This window comes from Thunnus maccoyii, chromosome 12 (genome assembly GCF_910596095.1).
Source record: "Thunnus maccoyii chromosome 12, fThuMac1.1, whole genome shotgun sequence".
NCBI classification, from domain to species: domain Eukaryota; kingdom Metazoa; phylum Chordata; class Actinopteri; order Scombriformes; family Scombridae; genus Thunnus; species Thunnus maccoyii.
This window is the reverse complement of record NC_056544.1, coordinates 29,005,859-29,025,597: the sequence shown is the minus strand read 5'-3', so window position 1 is coordinate 29,025,597 and position 19,739 is coordinate 29,005,859. Positions and strand designations below refer to the sequence as shown.

Below are 19,739 nucleotides of genomic sequence, written 5' to 3'. Positions count from 1 at the left end.
CATGGTTTTCATCAGCAGATGGAGTTCATACGGCATATTTCATGGAAATGTAGATTTTCAAATTTCATTTTTAATGATGATTTTAAAGATTTCTCGGGTCATGTTTGGGTCAAAAGCTGAGGTTCAAAGTTCGTTGTTGACCTTGGAAACAACAGCTGACAAAACAATTCAAACTCAAAGTCCATTTAGCGGCTCCTCTCAGGCTCAAAATCAGGTTTTCTTTATATATCTGGACAAGTGAAGCATTATGTGATCTACAGTTTCTCCCTAATCAGAATCAACTCTATAACTGCACGTATTTAAACTTTCTCAACTATCATCACCTTCACTACTTGAGCTCCATATGTTGACAGCAGGAGGAGTCCGAGAGGCAGCGGGGCTGCAGGAGCAGGAGGAGGAGGAGGAGGAGGAGGAGGAGGACGGGCGGGCGGGTAGGTAGGTGGAGCTTCAGGATTATTGTCCACCGGTCTAAGTGACTGAGTGAGTGACCGACTGTCTCCAAAGTTTGACCGGCCTCCAGTTTACTCGCTCCTGCTGCACGTTTAGACTGTTTGACCGAACAACCAGACGGACCTGCGGGCGAAAAGTGACGCGCGGAGACGCAACGACAGGAGGACTTGAGGGGCTTCAGGGAGCAGGAGAGCACCCGAAAGCTTTTTTTTTTTTTTTTTTTTGAAGGACTCCTGGTGTCTCTGTTGGAGGAGTAACCCATGAAACAAAGAGTAAATTTACTACTGTAGCTCCTCACTGACTGACCGCCTGCCTCTCCATCCTGCAGACCTCCAGGAGGAAGATCATGGACTGAAACTCTCGGATCTGCTTCTCCTTTTTTTTTTTTGTTTTTGGTTGGAATCACACTTAACAACACATGAGTTGGATTGACTGGACGCGCGGTTTCCATACAGTAAATCCTCGGGGATTAAAATAACGAAGCCAATGGATAATTTCTTCACGGAGGTAAGAAAGCGCTGCTCAGTTCTTCCCTTTCACTGCTTCATTCATGCAACATGTTGGACGCTCTGGACTTTAAAACTTCATCTGTTTGATTGTAATGCTGCATGATGAAAACTCCTGCTCCTTAATGACTTCTGTAAATGAACTAAAAAAAATATGAAAACCTCTTTAAACATTCTGTTAATGAACTTTTCATGCAGCATCTCAGAGACAGTGAAAGCGCTTTTATGGGTATTTATTATTAATTATAAGGACATAAAAGGTGATAAAGTACCTTCACGTGCAATAAACTGACCATAAACTCAAATTTAGAGTAAGATGCTATAATATGGAAATTCAATGGGACCATAAAGCACGATGAGGTCATCACGAACTCACTACAGACCTACTGTGAAGACTGTTTGAAATGTCAGACATATGAGAGGAGTAAAAGCACTAAAACTGAAAGCCACACACACACACACACACACACACACACACACATTGAAAGTCCCTGTAGGATCTGATCGGTATATCATAGGACTATCATGGGGACTGTGCTGGTCAGACTGGGGGGTTTGGACTGGGTCCCAGTGGATCTTTTGGTATTTCCGCACCTCTTTTCTCGTTTCCTCCAAGTAGAAAACCTTCTGTAAAGCTATTAATAGAAGTCTGAACCTGGCGTCCCACCAGCCAGCAGCTTGTTGAATGTTAAAGGACAGTTTCGGGGTTTAGTGTGCAAACACCTATGAGACTCTTCTTTACTCTGCAGCTGATTATCGCCTCCAGTGTTGCTGTTTTTAACCTTATTAATCATCACTTTAATGTCATGTAATGTTTATAGGCTGTTTATCATGTTTGCTTGGTCGTTTTAAAGTTGTATCTGAACTATTTCAAAATTTATCTTCAGCTGTTTGATCATTATAAGGCAAAAAAGCTTGTACAATCCAAAAAAATCCATTAATTTTTCAAAGAAATGCAGTTATTCATGGCTGCATCATGTAACAAGCTGAAATAAATAGTCGATCAATAGTTAGTCGATCAGCAGAAAGTTAATCAGGAAGGATTCTGATAATTAATTAAATCATTCAAGTGATTTTTCAAGCACTGAGAAGCCGAGTTTCATTAGACCAAACGATTGATCAGTTAATTGAGAAAGTAGACAGCAGATTAATAGATTGTTGATACAATCAGTAGTTGCTTAGCAACTGATTGAAAACAGTTTCTGCAGGAAATAAAAAGAAAATCCATATTTTGTTTTATGGAAAAGTATCTTAATACAATCAATTTGCTGTACGTCGTTAAGGTGTTTCCACTCATTTGTCATCATGTCAGCGTTGAGGTGGGGTTTTTAACCTCAGCGCTGTCTGTCAGGTGCTTCTTCCTGTTGGTCTGAAACTCTTTCTGTGTAAATCTTCTACAAGTCGTGACTCACGGCTAATAAGCATTCATTGCGGTCGATTTACGACATCAGTGTCCACACCTCTCTGTGTGATGACGTTGGCCAGGTAACGGCAGCAACACCTGATTCATTCCTCCTTTTGGGCTCCGGGGCCCTTTAGGAAAACACTTAAGTTTAGGTTGTCATCACAGGGAATGACGCGTCGCTGACAGATTGGCTCAGAGAAAGAAAGAAAAAAAAAACACACAACTGGAAGCGATTTAAAACCGGTTTCTCCTCAGGTAGTGGTGTAACGGTTAGACAGCTATAAAAAAAAAAAAAAAATGCTTCCTGCCTGCTCTCTCATTGGCGCTCATGCATTTTCAAACTCCGGAGAGGTATTCAGCAGAGCGAAAGGCCAAAGGTCACAAGGCTCACTGAGCTCGGCGGTGCTTGTGTGAGCGTTCGGGCTGAGTAAAGCAAACACTCTGAGGTTTAAGGTTGTTTTCCTGCAGCGGTGTCTCATGACGAGCCTACATCTGGCTGCTTTGAGCTTTCCCTGGAAGTCCAGAGAGAGAGAGAGAGAGAAAGAGAGAGAGAAAGAGAGAGAATATTTCTGAGCGCCAGAAGCAGGCAGGCGTGCACAATAGTCTCAAATATCGGCCTGCCTGCCTTTATATCTGCCAGCTAATCGCAGCTGAAACAAAGAGCCCAGTCTTAAAGGAAAAAGGGCATTTGACAAGGAAGTAAACCAGCTTCCAGCCAGCGGCCACAGATGGAGGTTTGAGGAGAGAGAGGAATGTAAACTGCAGTGTTTCATATTTATACTGAGGACAGTTTTTTGGTGAGGAACTCGCAGTGACTGAGGCTGGACAAAGACACTTTGTTGATAAAGGGCATCGAACCTTCAGCCGCCCTGCTTTAAGATGACCGGTTTTACTCCTTCAGCAAATTTACCGCGTTAAAGAAACTTCTCGCTGCTCCTCTTCGTCTGTGCAAACTGAGACTCATTAAGCATCATGTTTGTCTGCATATCTGCATCCTTGTTTGTTCTCACCTGTTGTAACATCCTGGTCTTTCATGCACTTGTATGAGTTTTGAATAGAGCAGTGCTGTTAAATCCAATATGTAGGTTTTCAGGTTTAAGCTGGAAATTTCAGGTGTTGCAAAAAAATTAGGTGGTTTACACACAAAATTTTGTATTTAATTTGTGTTTGTTTGTGTTTCAGTTACTTTTTTGGGTTTATTATGAGATGTCATGTACTGACTTTTCCTCTCTTCATTTATAGAAGACAACAACGTCAGTTTATTAACTTTTAAATTGCCGGTTCTTCTGTGGACACGAGGAGATTTCAGTTGCAGGTTCACAGAAACAGTTTGACCAGTGAAAACACAGCCAGTGTTAAATACAATAGTCTTAAAGAATGTGTCATTTTCAACACTTAACTGTCTGCGGTCACTGAACCGACTCTGATTTACAGTGTACTGGGAGGAGCTCAGAGACGAGAAACTGTCCCATCTGAAGAAGCTTTCAGAAACTGAGAACAACAGTTTTGATCTTTTGTTAATATAATCTGCTGAGCTCAGGAGGCCAAGAAGAGGAACTGAAGTTAAAAAAAACGAGCTAAAGAAATACAGCGAACCTCCAACGTCCCAAACTGTAGAGACATGAACGTGTTGACAGTGACGCGTCCTTTTGCAGGAGGTTTCTCGTCTCTAATTACTGAGCTGCAGCCAAAACAGTCCAGGGACTATAAATAGAGTCCGACCGCAAATTCAGACACCAGATTTCGTCACTCGGTCATTTTTTTTTTCTTGGAGCCGTTATGAAGATGCTCTGATCGGTTTTCTGACCCGCCAACGATGTAACTTTAGATCCGCTGCAGGTTTTAGTTCGATGCAGAACTTTACTGCATGAGCTGAACTTTATTTAAAGTGTTAATCACCAGCGCAGGTAGACCGGCAGAGCTGCAGGATTTAAGTTGCAGATGTTTTCTAATACAGGGTGACAGTTTAGGGATATGGATGGATATTATTCTCTTAATGCATATTGAATTCTGGCCAAGTTCTGATATTATGGACATTAGCACAGCTATACTTACAATAATCATTGTTTCTCTTACTTTCTGGATTTAACATGGTTCTTTCTACAAATGGTGTCAATCTGGTTCCAGTAGTCCGGTTGTGGTTGAAATGTGATTTCAAAACCACTTTCACCCTGATAAGCATATCGGCACAGAATAAGTATCAAAACTGACCTTTTTAAAACCACAAACTTGTTCTCTATCTTTTGGAAAGATTTGTAAATCGTATCCCACAGAAATAATATCTCATTCAGACATTTTGTGGTCATTTAAAACACTAACACACACAAAATATTTCTCCTCTGAAACCTCTGGAAAAGATGAAACAGGTTTAGTTTAGTTCAGGCTGGTCTGTGGGAGTCACTGATTGGCCAATATCAAGTTTTATTACATCCAATCAGCAGTCAGCAGTGGATCAGTTTGTGCTCTCTGAGGCGGCAAGACCTGCAGTACGTTTGAAGGTGGGGTGTGTGTGTGTGTGTGTGTGTGTGTGTGTGTGTGTGTGTGTGTGTGTGTGTGTGTGTTGACACAGCGGAGTCAGTCGGTTGAGCCCGTCAGACGGTTACAGGGTTTGTTTTTATTTGAACTGGTGGGCGTGGAGGAGCAGGATCCTGCCTCAGGTGAGGGTTTTGAGGGTTTTGCAGCGATCACAGCGTCAGTCAAATGCATTCAGCAGTCAGACTCTGGAGAACAGGTACAACGGTAGATAACAGAGAGATGGTGCAACTCTTTTTTTTTTTTTTTTATCAAAGCACACGGTGTATAAATAGCAACACGTCCAGGCAAAGTCATATTTTCCCACCGTCTGCACGGCTGGATCCCATCACACCTCTTTCACACATATGGATTCAAAAGCAGCAGGCTGTCTCCTGCTTCTCATCAGCCTTTAGCCTTGTTTAACTTTGAGCATGTTATCTACATGCTCAGCTGTGATTGGTCAGTTATTTTCCTCTAAACTGGCAGCAACTAACCGGTTCATTTCCTGAATGATCGTTTTCTGTGCATCGGTTTTTTTTTAACTTTAAGCCCCAGTAGATTTTATATCATAAAGAATTACAAACCAGTTTGATCAGTTTTATCTACAGTTTCTACACTGTTGTTGATTTTGGGCTGTTTGAGACGAGAAAGTTGACAATCGTGGGAGAATCATGGTGAAATTTTTCATTCTCACAACGCGATTGTTGCTGCAACCCACATCAACAAACACACCGATCAGAATATGATGTGAAATGACACTGAATACAATAAACAGTGTGACATCTTGTAAGTTTAGTGGGAAAACAACACTCGTTCTCCTTCATATGTTCATGACAAACACAAACCACAATGACAGAAGACGTTTGTGTGATTATGCTGCATTTTTAAAACATCAGAGCTGCAGATGAAACGTCTCCGGGCTCGTCTACTTTTATGTATTTGCATCGTATCGCTATGATTCACCAGACATTCATCACACAGTCTGGACAGTTTGGTCCTGACTGTTGTTGCACAGCTGGAAACAGATTGTGACCAAACTTTTATTAGAAGCATCTCACACATGTGATAAACTTGCACCGTTGTTGTTGTTGTTGTTGTTGTTGCACAGTTTAAAGGCTCCTTAAGTAGAAAAGGAGTAGAAAATATCTCGTTTCCATGGGAATCAAAATGAGCTCTGACGATTGGAGTGTTTGAGTCTCGGTGTTCAGCACCAGCACCGTCCATGCCTGAAAGAAAACCATGTAAATCCAAACTTGGTAATTTTATGAGCTTTATTTTTTTTGATGAACTGAATTAATTATTCCCTTTTGGTTTGAGGAAATTCTTCAACTTCTAAAGCATTGAAAAGCCACGCAACTAGGCGTTTTTCATAAATCATGACAGGTTGAGGTTTTGGAGATACATGATGTGTGTTGAGGATTTTGAACAATGCTGATCATTTATGAATAGTTTGAGTCATTTATTAAGCAAATGAACAAACATTCACTGGTTCCAACTTCTCAAAGGTGACAACTTGCTGCTTTTCTCTGTTTTATATCATTGTAAATTTAATATCTTTGCTGTTTGTTCAGACAAAAAAAGGTAAATCGAAGACTTCACCTCAGGCTCTGGGAGCTCGTCAAGGACTTTTTCTGACATTTTCTTAGATCTTTCTGCCCCCAAACACCAGATATGTGCTGATATTTGGATATTAAAGTAACTGATGCATAGAAACTCCAATTTTTGTCTGGATTGGCTCCATTTTACCCCCAACATACGCACTAATGAGCTGCATGAAGCAATATCAGGCTATTTATAACATATAGGCTAAAGAATAGATATCAAGTTGGCACCTTAACAACAGGTGTGTTTCATAAAATGATGTAATAAATAAAGAGCCGAGAGGAACATTTAGGATTTTATTCTTTGACGATTGACATGTGCGACCCAGCTCTTATCCTCCAAACCGTAACTTCACAAATAAAACGAATATGACATCATCACATGTCATGAATGTAGTCTATGACAAGATTCACTGCTGTCTAGCCTGATGATGATGAAGATGATCTGGAAATGTGTCTAATTAAAAGTGCTCTATTCATCATCAATCATCCAACGTCGTGTTCGCAGCCGATCTGATGCAATTCACACATCAGGCTTAACGGTCAGGATTTCATCGATTTTTTTTTTTTAGTTTTTCCATGTTTGTCTGCAGCAGTCGGAGCTCAGCGTTGGCGACGAGGGTTGAGAGCTCCACGCTGGTAATAAATTCACACACACAGACTTCCAAAATGCGGCTGTAAGAATCTCTAATCGTTGCACTTTTCAACCAAACCCGACGCACAAAAAAAAACGCACAGAGCTCTTTATTCCTTCAGACTTCTTCCACGTCTCCTCCTCCTCCTCCTCCTCTTCCTCCTCCTCCTCCTCCTCCTCCCTCGAGCATCAGCACCGAGTCTGCATTTCTCATTAAAACCATAAAACGTAACAGCGCAATCATCAGACGTTAATAGGGCTCCCCACAACAAACAACCCAGCCCTGCCCGTTTTTTAAAATTTTTTTTATACCTCCTCATTTTAACGATGGTTTCAACCGTGCCGGGTCACGCTGCTGGGTCAGAGCGTTTTTCTTTTGCCCTCCCTCTGTTTCTCTCTCTCTCTCTCTCTCTCTCTCTCTCTCTCTCTCTCTCTCTCTCTCTCTCTCTCTCTCTCTCTCTCTCTCTCTCTGGCTTGTTTAAAGCTGAAACCTGATACCTGTGGAGCAGCCAGAAGGAATTGAAAGGAATTTAAACAGCTTGCAGATTTGTCGTTTTGTGCGCTGCAAACACACACACACCCCCACCACCACACACTTCGCTCCCCCTCGCTGTTTAGGACAACTGTGTCGTACGTACAGCTGAACTTTTGCTCAGGCTGCAGTTTTTGTCTGTTCAGGTCACCTTGAGAAGTGACCAATCAGTTATATGCATCTTAGACTCCTCAGACTCTGACATGTCTCCTGTTTATCCCCCATAGTGACTCCAGCTTTCCAGAGTTTCCCTCCACTAATTCATCCTTTAGATTTCATATATATGCTGTATAATGATCAATATTTTCCATTTCCAACTTCTCCAATGTGAAGATTTGTTGCTTTTCTCAGTTTTATATCATTGTAAAGGTGAATTTAGACGACGCAACAACAATTAACGTTTGCTCGTTTTGCTGGTTTCTTTGGCATGAACACATTAAGGAGAGTTAGAGAACGAGTGTGTTTTCCCCTTAAACTTTATTCACAAAGCTGCTTTCACAAAATGTCACACCGGCCAGTGTTTTCTGATTGGTTGGTTTGTAGTTGTGGGTTGTAGCAACGGTCACATCGTGAGAATTTGGTCTTCCATTTCTGAAACAGTGGCCAAAGCTCCAAATCACTCGACGGTGGACGAGTCTCACAGTGAGATCTATGACGCTGTTTTGGTTTGATAAGCAAAGATTTCACCACGTTTCTCTCACGACTGTCGACTTTCGTCTCACACAGTGTGAAGAGGCTTTAATCTTTGGTTTCTGGACTGCTGATCGGACAAAACAAAACAAAACATTTGAAGATGTCTCGTCTTGATTTTGGTTTCTAGGAAACTGTGATGTGACTTTCTTCATTATTTTTTGACATTTTAAAGGTGAATCAAACAAAAAAAAGTGTCTGAACTGGTGACAAAATCGTTAAAAATAATCCTTGCAGCTCTCATACTTTATACTTTGTATACTTTACTTTTGTAGAGCTGCAATGATTATCGATTAATTGATTAGTTGTTAAATGTGAATGTTTTATGGTTTCTTTAATCCTCTATGATGGTAAACTGAATATATTCGGGTTGTGGACTGTTCGTCGGGACAAAACAAGACATTTGAGGACGTCACCTCAGGCTTTGAGAAGCAGTGATCGACATTTTTCACCATTTTCTGGACCAAACAACTCATCGATTAATCAAGAAACCAATCAGCAGATGAATCGATAATGAAAATAATCGTTAGTCGCAGCACTTGTAGCACCTCAGTGCAGTTAGAAGTGCTTTATAGGTGAATGACAATAAGAGTAAGAAGTCAGTTGTCAGGATAAAAACAACAACATACATAAAACAAATCTGATCTTGAGCTCCATTGAAGCACGCTGCACAACATAAATAGGCGACTGTATTTAGAGACTTATCTCAGGGTTTCTAATTAAGTTTGGAACAAAAATATTCTTTTCCAGAGTCACACATACTGTAGGCAGTCAGTATCTTATTTCTCACGTCATTTTAATGCCTGGGTTTAAAAAAAAAAAAAAAAAGATAAGACATACAGAGAGCCTGCCAAGCTTGGCAGCTGGCTCGGTCCGGGCTTTTCACGCCGCTGCTGAAATAACACCTTCTCAAGGAGGCAGACACTCTGGATGTGAGCCAGAGCCGCCTGCACTCCATCTTAAACTGGTTTCACAGCTCTCAACTGGCTGTATATGGGGCAGAGGGGCAACTGTGACTGTGGGAAATCAAACAAAGTCTGATAGTTCCAGACCCGAGCCCAGACAGGAAACCTATTTATTTTTATTTCCTCCAGCGGCTGCGGTGGACAGGCGGGGGGGAATGTGGTCCGCAAGTGGACGTTTATAAATTGATCGTTTTAATAGGCGTCCTGTGTAGTAGAGACGTTGGACTCAAGCTAGAAGACGTTTGTCGCTTTCGAGCATGAAGTTGAGGATTGATTTCAAGGCCTTACACGGTTTAGCTCCTGCGTATATCCGAGCTACTAAACCCGTAAACCACCACGCGGTCACCGAGGTCTTCCAACCGAAACCTGTCGGCCGTACCACGTGCCAAACTAAAAACCAAAGGCGACTGTGCTTTTGTTGCCATGGCACCCAGACTTTGGAACAATCTCAGCTGAATCTGTTGACTGAATGGTTTTCTCATAACATTTCATAAATTCATGTGTGTGTTTCTGGGTGATGACTGTATGTGTTCTTGAATGTGTCTTTCATGGTTTTTCTGTCCTATTTTCTTTGTGTCCCAATGTCACAACCTGTGTTAAAGAGGTGCTATATAAATAAAGTTTTACTTACTTACTTTTTTACTTACCCTGAAAAGGTTCAGTAACACATCAGTGTCTTGAGCTTTAGATCTACTTTTCTGTAGTTGATCAATAGAAAATTGTTCAAGCCTCCCTCAAGCAAAAAACACCAAAGAATCTCTAGTTTCAGTTCCTCTGTTGTGCAGATTTGCTACTTTTTTTTTGAGTTTTTTTGTCAGCTGGTCGGACAAAACAAGTGAAGTTCTCAGCTGTGGCTCTTTGAAGTTGTGATGAAACATTCTGTATCTCAGATTTCTGACATTGAATAGACTGAATGATGAATTGATTTAATGTGGGATGAATTGTATCGTTAGCTGTAGCTCTTGTTTCACTGCAGGCATCAGTGAAGCACCACAACAAAAAGAAAAGGTTTCAGAGCTGCAACGATTCATTGATTAGCCGATAGAAAGTCAATTGGCAGCTGTTCTTTAATTGATTAATGTTTTTGAGTCGTTTCTTACAGAAAAACTGAAAACATTTTCTGGTTCCAGCTCCTTAAATGTGAAAACTTTCTGGTTTCTTTAGTCTTCTGTGACAGTAAACTGAATATCTTTGGGTTGTGGACTGTTGGTCGCCATTCTGACATTTTATACACCAAACAACTAATTGATTAATTGAGAAAAATAATTGACAAATTAATCAATAATGAAAACAACCATTAGTTGAAGCCCTACAAGGTTTTATTGAAGGGAACAGAGCTCATCCCAACCTTTTGTTGGCGCCACTCCGTCTAAAAAGGATCTATTACTATAAGTAATAACAAAAGATGACACAACGATTAACATTTTTACATTTAACCTCCTTAAAATCAAATATAGACTAATGTTTGGTCCACTTTACATCAATGAGGGATGACAAAACATTGTAAATATGATACAATACAATTCAACAGCAGCACAAACAGCCTTAAATAACCATAAAGTCAACTGTAGTTACACACATATATATACATATATAACACATCAAAACAATCATACATGACACACAGTGGATTCAGATCTCTAGGATATTTATTTGTCATGTATAATTGTTTTGATTTTTTAAGTATAACTGTGGAAAGTCTCATCATAAGTTAATGAATGGAGGATTTATTGCATTAGGCTGCTTTAGGTTTAGCTAAATATACTTAATAAACAACCAGTTGAGTGTTTTGCAGAATCATAATCAACTGCAAGTCACAAAATAATAGAAAGTCAAAAGAACTTATGTTTTCAGTAAATGTTTAATCCACTGCGGATATGTTGTTATTTATCAAAGCAGCTAATAAAGTCAAGAAACGGATCAACCACACAAAAACAATTCAGTAACTTTTTTTTATTGAGTGTCTGACCTTCAGGTTTTTCAAATTCAGCGCATATTGAGGTGCAGAACTTCTAGATGTTTCTCAACAACCAGCGACGCTGAGCAGTAAACATCCACCCAAACAAAACTAGACTTTACAACCCGGCAGAGACACCGCAGGGCTGATCCCGCAGACCAGATCCACATACAGGAGGATTACTTCAGATTTTTCCTTTTTTAAGATAAGACATTTTTTTTTGACTGCTCCGTACCGCTGTCCTCTTGACTTCCTCTCACATCTGCTTCTTGTCTGAGTTTTGTAGGTTAATCCATGATTTAGATGCCACAATAACAGCCTTGTGTATGCGGGTCTGTGTTATTGTGATGAAGAGGCCATCGTAGTTTGCTGAGGTCAGGCTCCGTGTGGTTCAGGAGGGCTGATCTCACACATATGTTTTGACTGTGCACACATCGGTTCCAGGGTTACAGGATTTAAATCTGTAATTAAAGTAGTCTCGCTGCGCGTTTGTCATTTTAGAGGATGTTCAAGCTCTTTAATCTAGTTCAGTTTTAATTTTAATCAACAAAAAAATGGAAAAATTCTCATTTTCCGTGACAGAAACAACACAAAGAAAGCCAACGATAACTAAAAAGTCATTGTCAGATTTGGAAAAATGCGATGAATCATAAAACTACTCCCTAAAAACTAAATGTTAATATAAAAATGGACACACAAACAGTTCCATCATTCCTATAATGTGTAATAAACGGCTGCAGTCGCCTTGAAAACTGATGAAATTTTAAACAAAGATGTAAAATTAGTCAACCATCCCTTTTATAATCTATACCTGTGTGACATTGTTCATGATGTTTTTTACATACATTATATACATCATAAATCAATGACAAAAAATAAGGGTCCAGTTGTGTCTATGCGTGTGTGGTTCAATGCACAACTCATACACACTGTTGTCAGATCATTAATCTAACAGTTTAGATTTGACAGTTTCAAGACAAGAAATGAAAACTTAACCTCCTTCTTTTTTCTATTTGATGCATGGAGCTTGGAAATAGAAATGCATGTGACTACTAGGGGAAAAAAAAAAAATCTGTAAAAATCGATCATGTGAGTCAGATGAACACAAACTGATGGAGCAAGTCGACACAGATTCACTATCTCTGATCAGCCCTGACATGAGTGCAGTAGTTTACTGTTATTTAACTCTGTTTTTTTTTTCTTTTTAAACATGTAGCTGGTTCCCTTGTGTGTGTGGTTTTGTGTGAAGCATGTCAAATCGCCTCTACGCTAAGTCCTCCGGAGCTTCAGCGGTGACTGTAAATCATTTTGTTAGTCAAGCCTCTTTCCTTCTGTCACTTTCTTCCTCCTCCTCCTCCTCCTCCTCCTCCTTCTTTACGTTTCTCCTCTGGCTTTCCACAAAGTCTTGTCTTCCTGCCCGGATGGCTCTAAACATTCCTCTGGCGCTTCCTAACTTCTCGCTCTCCCTCCACATGCGTCTGTCCATACAGATCACCGTGTTGTAGAAGGCTGCGTTCACCTCATTGTGATTTTATCTATCAGTTGAATTTGCATTATAGTAGATAAAATCCAGTTATTGTAACGGCACGGATCACACACACGGCTGCGCTCAGAGATGCTGCAGATTCACTGTTTACAAAAGGTGAAATTCTTGTCTTGATATCGTGGCTGATAGGAAATCTGCAGATCCAAAAGCTGGCAGTGAAACAGCAGCCAATAAGCAACTCCTTTCCAACAAAAAGACATTTAAAAACTCTCAGCTATCTTTGTTTTGTCATGTTTAGCTGCCGACATGCCAAATTATAAAGAGCAACCCTAATATAAGTGGGTTTTTTTCATGATATAAGACCATTTTAGGGGCTACAACTCACCAGTATTTCCATTATCAGTGAATCTGTCGACTCTTTTCTCAAATAATTGGCCTTTAAAATGGTGAAAAATGACTCAAATGTCTCATTTTGTCCCGTAAAAATGGCAAAAGATGTAACATGATGGATATCTGTGTCTATATACAGGAAGTTAAGGTTATAAAGACTCCTTCCAAAAGTCAAACTATCTTTTATTTTGATTTTTTTTCATGATATAAGATCATTTTAAGGGCTACAACTAACCAGTATTTCCATTATCAGTGAATCTATTGACTATTGTCTCAATTAATTGATTAGATTGGCCTTTAAAATGGTGAAAAATGGCTTTCACTGTTTCCCAAAGCCCGAGGTGACGTCTTCAAATGTTTCATTTTGTTGCGACCAACAGTCCACAACCCAAAGATATTCAGTTTACAACCACAGAGAACTAAAGAAACAAGAAAATATTCATATTTGAGAAGCTGGAATCAGAGAAATTGGATATTTTTTTTCTGAAAAATGGCAGAAAATGTAACATGATGGATATTTGTGTCTATATGCAATAAGTTAAGATAATAAAGACCTTAAACGTAGATTAAAGTGTGAAAGTCGATTCTTGACCTAGGCACCGGTAACAAAAAGAACTCAAGGTCCACTTTCTAGCTTTTTTCTAGAGCTTTAACCACATGTCATGGTCTTCGTCAGAGAAAGGAATGTCATGAAGCGTCTGGAAGAAGCTAAATGACCTTCAGCTCGGATTATTTTGTCAAACAACGTTGAGTTAAAGCCGAAGTGAGCGTGTGTTCCTTTTATAAACACGCTCACCTGGACGTTCAGAGTGTGTGCGTACGGGTTATGACCTTTTGATGTCACCTGACCTCTGTGTGACTTCCCCTCTCACGTGTGTAATAAAGCAGAAACTCCATTAAGAAGATGTGAAAAACCGTCACTCGTCCTGTGTGTGTGTGTGTGTGTGTGTGTGACGTGAACCTGACTGCAGACTGACTGTACAACCCCGCTGTAACACGGGGAGCCTCGACGCCGCCGCTGCCGCCGCCGCGGCATGAGAGGTCATTTCTTGGTTCGGTGGCTGCGGAGGCAAATATTTCAAAATCCAGCAGAATGAGTTTTAATCTGAGACGTTCTCCTGACACTAATCCTCTGAACGTCCCGCTGAGTCGTTGTTCCCCCGCTGCTGAAATGGTCAATTAAAAGCAGGAATGGAAATTTCTGGATCCAACGGCGTTTGATTTATATTCACTGACAAGGTGTCGCTCTCTCCGCCGCAGAGGTGCAGCTGAAGAAAGACGAGCGTGTCGAGTGTTTCGGACCTGCTGAAACAAGAACTACCTCTGAATGTGTGTGTTTTTAAATCAATGTAAGTCTTTTTAGACCAAGATTCATATCAAGGTTACTTTCTGGTTGTTGCATAATGCTAAACTGATGTCACAAACTAAACAATAAAAAACATTAAACCAGAACAATAGACCTAACTAAAACAAACATTATGAGAGATTCATCGGACAGGTTTCTCAAGGTTACGTCATGATTTGCGTGTTCTCGCCTGCGCATGTTGGTTTATTTCTTTTTTGTCTCGGCGAGCCAGAAAAATATGCACCTGACAAAAGGAGTTGGCGACGGAGGTGAGGTCGGTTTGTACAGTATGGTGTTGTAATTTATAATATGCTTAAAGGCACTTTACACTTGTGACACAACATTGGATAACACACACACACACACACACACACCTGGCCTACAAAACACTGTGATAATTTAATGAGGACACCTGCAGGAAGGAAGCTATTTTCCTTTTTTTTCCGTTCCCTTGAAGGGCAGAACAAAACGCCTCTAAGGGCAAACATGTGTCTAAAGGAACTCGTCCTGCTGTGCAACTTTTGATTTATGCTTCCTGATTCATCCTCATCCCAACATTTTAGTTATTATTATTATTATTTTGGGGCTCAGAGCTGCATGTTTCTGAATTGCTAGACTGTCCCTGAACTTGTGGACTGAAAAAGAATAATTTTAGAGCTTAAAACGGCCATGAAAACTTGAGACCTTGAACTTTTAACTGCCTACGATTGCTGTGTTCAGATCCGCCCAAACAAATTGTACCGAGGTGGGGGGGGGGAATGAACCGATTCGACCGGATAAAACAACACAAGTTTGAAAACGCCCTAAGATCTCAAAAAACCTTGACTGGAACAAGCAATTTGTGGCAAAATTGCACAAGGTCTGGTTAGGTTAGGTCTGCCAATAAACATCATTTCATTATCAATTAATCTATTAATCATTTGGTTGATAAAATACCTGAAAATAGTGCAAAAATGTCTCCTAAAGGCCAAGTTTTGTTCCACCAAATCCAAACATAATGATTTTATCATCACACAAGAGCAAGAATAGCAGCAAATCCTCATAAATAACATGTAGTTTTTGGCATTTTCTGTTTTTAAAATGGACTTAAACGATTGATTGATTATCCAAATACTTGCCCCTTTATTTTGCAGCTCTAGTCTGTTTGTTCAGGTATCAGAACTCCTCATAACAACCACTGCTGAACAGCCTTTGAGCAAGGCCTTCATCCCTCAGCTGTCAGCGGTGTAGCTGCTCTGTCGGCCCGACAGCTGAACACTAGTTTTAGTGACCAGAGTGTGAAGCAAGACTCTGCTGTGAAAAAAAAAAAAAAAAAAGTCACAAAATAAACTCAACACAGATTCATAAAGTCTGAATGTTGTCATTGTTACTTTAAAAGGACGTCATTGATTGTCCCTGTCATCTCTTATACGCTCACTTCTGTTTCTGATCAGATCACAGAGAGAAGTAGGAGGAGGGTTATCTGATCCTAGACTCTGTGTTGACAGCAGCTTCCTGGAAACCCCCGTCCAACCACAACACACACACACACACACACACAAACACACACAAACACACACACAACACAACACAACACAACACAAGTGCAGGCGAAGCACAACCCGAAAAACCAAACATCAATTTCCACTAATTAGCTCCTTCTCATGTGATCCTGTTACCTTATAAGAGTGCAGGTCTCTTCCCCTGAGGGCTCCTTCAACTACTTAGTGATACATCAGACTGTTTTTATTCGTGCTGTTAGGAAAAGCTGGAAAGTTGAGTCATTAAGGATCCAATTTAATTCGGCTCATTGATTTTTTTTTTTTTTTTTTTTTTTGCAGCTTTGAGCCAAAAAGGCAATCAGAGTTCCTCCTCTTTCCAGACATTACAGTGTCACTCCTGATTCTTGATGTCCATTAAAAGCAATTACAGTGATCAACATGACTTTTTCAATTAAATATTGATGTTGATTCTTTGGCTGCAGGGGAGAAAGACAGCAACGAGGTCTGGGTTTGCAGCTCGCGTTATAATCTTCCTCCACATTTAGGTTGAAATTTTTGGTTTGAACTCTTCTTCCTGCATTAATCTGACAGCTGTTAATTACCGGATTAATATGTTTAAATTCAACATAAGATAAATATGACCCTGACTTGGTGAAACACCCTTGCTTGGTGACACAATGATGTTTAAACATTATCTGAAAGTTGAGATTAAAAGATCATTCTCGACCTCGGAAACAACAGTTGACTAAATAACCCACAAGGTGCATTTAGCAGCTGTTGTGGAGCTTTCTATTAAATTAAACAGTCTTCCTCAGCAGGTGGATTTTGCAGAGTTGTCATGGAATTAGATGTTCAAATTTCCATTTTTTTCTGAAGACTTTAAACTTTACTTCCTGTTAATTTTCGCTTCAAAATTGAGTTTGAATTCAGTCTTTTGCAGATCATGTGATGTGAAGAGTTTTTATCAACCTGTACATGACTTTTCTTTCATTTATTTCCTTCATTCCATCAAGGTCTCATTTTCTTTCTCATCTTATATGAAAGCACTTTTAGTTTGGACACTTTCTTTATTACTTGTCATTACTTTCACTCAAGTACAATGCAGGACAGTTGAGTTCAGGACTTTTACTTTTGCTTCTACATCCAGTGACTAATGTAGATAAACTCTTTCACAAAATGCCACGTTGTTGTTTTGTAACTGACTGTTGTGTATGATAAGTAAGAAATGACACTCCTTTGATTTATCAGTAAGTGAACTGTTGAAACAACCAACAGATTGGTTCCAGTTGCTCCAAACAAAAGCTGCAGTAAATAAGCAGCAGCTACAGACTCACTTCAGCCTCATGTTCATCTTCCCATCATGCTCTCTTTCCCTCACTCTGCTCTGTAGACGCTTTATTTTCACATTAAAGTAGTGATCTTAGCCAGAGAGGAAGTTAGAGGGTTAAAGAGAGCAAGGTAAATCACCGTCTCTCTATAACAATGTTTCCTTACTGCTGAACTTCGGCCTCTGAACATATGAAGTTAAGTCTTTAATGAAACACCTAAGCTTCATGTGTCCCGGTAAAGTTCCCTTAAGTCCCTTGTTAGCAAACAGTTGCTTATTTTCACAGATAGCAGTTGTAGATCACCATTATTATTCATTTGGAGTCGTGTTTCTGTCCACTTGGTGAATGTAAGTCCAATATTCACTCTCTTTTAGCTCTGTTTTTGTTCTCCACCAACTCCTGAGGGAAATATCTGGCTCTTTAGCTGCCAAATGCTCCACTATGTTCACCAGCTAGTCTACAGCTAGCTGTGTCGGGTAGTGTACAGTAGGTTTTTAGAGCTTTTCCCTTGAAAACAGCTGCCAGTGAACCAAAACAGTAAAGTTGCAGCCGGAAAGATAAACAATGAGCTGAAACTCACTATAAAGCTCCGTAAAGCCGAGAGGAGCTGCAGAGTCTCTGATAATTCTCTGTATGTTCATCACTACGAGCCACAACCAACACGTTACACACTGTCATTTCATACTTTATTATAAAAATATAACACAAGCAAGAGATCGAGCACCTCTACTGTAGCTGCTGAGGATTTTCAGCTGGCTGAGGTTAAGAGAGATGTGCTTCAGCGAGCACTGATTGGATGATTTGCAGATCAACAAAATGTCTGGACATCAAGGTTAAACTTTAACTAAAACTCTATAACTGTTGTTTCAATTGCATTTCAATGACTGTCAGTGTAAAAAAGGCACAAAGTACAGTCACTGATTTGTTGTTGCAACAAGTGGTGTTTACTGACTTTTGTCCATTAAGCTACAAAGAATGAACCTCAATCTTTAAGCCAACAAACAGATGCTCCTCATAATGGAACGTTTAAGCAATCTACACCTCGTTAGTAATTTAGCATATTCAATCTGCTGATGATGACTTGTGTGGTATGGTCAAATCAAGACTTCCTGGAATACTCAGCAGACTGAAGAACTTCTTAGTGAAGCTTCTCGAGCCAAATGATGTGTAAAGAACCAGACTGCTGGAATTCTGACATGTTTTCCGGTCCAGTTTGCAGAGACTCCGCTTGTTAGCGCTCATTAGTCATCGTGTGGCCTGTTTTTATCCCGTTTTGTTGTGAGGAATGTTGACCGATGAATAAACAGTTTTTGTTGGGTTGTTGGTCGAAACTCTGGATGCCTTTAGTTTGACTCATTTTCAAACAACAGACGCTGTCTTTGTTGCATTTAATATCGAGCCATCTCCTCGATATTGTGGTTCAGCCGCATTTGGAAAATCAGTGTTGCCTCAACGCTTTCGTTGACCTATTTCTTCCCTTGTATCTTTCAATTTAATCTAATACTTTTTAAACAAGGATTCGCCTTGTTAAGCTTGAAACACATCTTGTTTCAAGGTAAACTATTTTCTGAAGTACTATTTGAGTGTTTGAGTCCCTCTAAAAATCTTTATAAGTACTGTTTCTCAATGGTGTCTTGATAAAGGATGTGTACCCCCCTGTCAACATGTCCTTGAGCAAGACTCTTTAGCAGCTATTGAGACATCACTGATGTCTCTTTTGAAACCTGTACCGTTATGTGCATCTCAGAGGACAGTTTCCTCATTGCACTGTGTGAAATACGGTGATTTAAATGCACTTTGGGGTCTACTGCGATAAAGCAGACCCTTCCAGTTTGTTTACACACATCCACTGGAAAGTAATTATCCTTTAATTCCACCCTCGACTCGCCACTTAACCCAGATCGTCTACCGCCAGGCCACCAGAATTATTAGATTGCCTTTGCGAGTGCACTCAGTGACTTGACACATTTCCAAAAAAGCAATAAAGTAATTAGAGGAAGTTTAAAAGCTCTGAGAGTTGAAGTGTGTCCAGGGATCAGGCCTTTTTCTCACAGTAAACTGAGCGAACAGCCTTGAGACGGACTAAACAAGGTTATCTCTGCGGTTTACTGGGTCAGGTGACTTCAAAGAGTTTTCATACCTGAAGATCAAGGCTTGTTCTCCAAACTCAAATATGTCCCAGATAGAGTTAATGCAGAAATTAAAGGCAGAACGTGGGAATGTAGGTCAGTGAGGACTGCACGAGATAAGAAGAAAATCAAACTTTTGATCGAGTACAGTCAGTGCGTGCTGGATTTTCTCACAATACCTTGAAAGGCTAGAAATCCCTGAGGAGCATTTTCTATTTAGCTGATGTGACTCAGCACATGGCAGCAACTCCACATTGAAGTGAATGTGGCATGTTCACTCAGGAAAAACAACCAAAAGAAAAGTCACATTTGGCTTTGATTTCTGC

At 40.1% G+C, this 19,739-nt stretch overlaps 1 protein-coding gene across 1 annotated transcript in view; it reads left to right on the top strand.

Moving 5' to 3' along the window:
• The first annotated feature begins 452 nt into the window (after positions 1–452).
• Positions 453–19,739, top strand: part of myo10 (myosin X) — a 155,569-nt gene continuing 136,282 nt past the window's right edge. Inside the window, exon 1 of the mRNA XM_042429034.1 lies at positions 453–957. Within this exon, the coding sequence (XP_042284968.1) occupies positions 937–957 (21 nt within the window). The 5' untranslated portion in view covers positions 453–936. The remainder of the gene's footprint in view (positions 958–19,739) is intronic.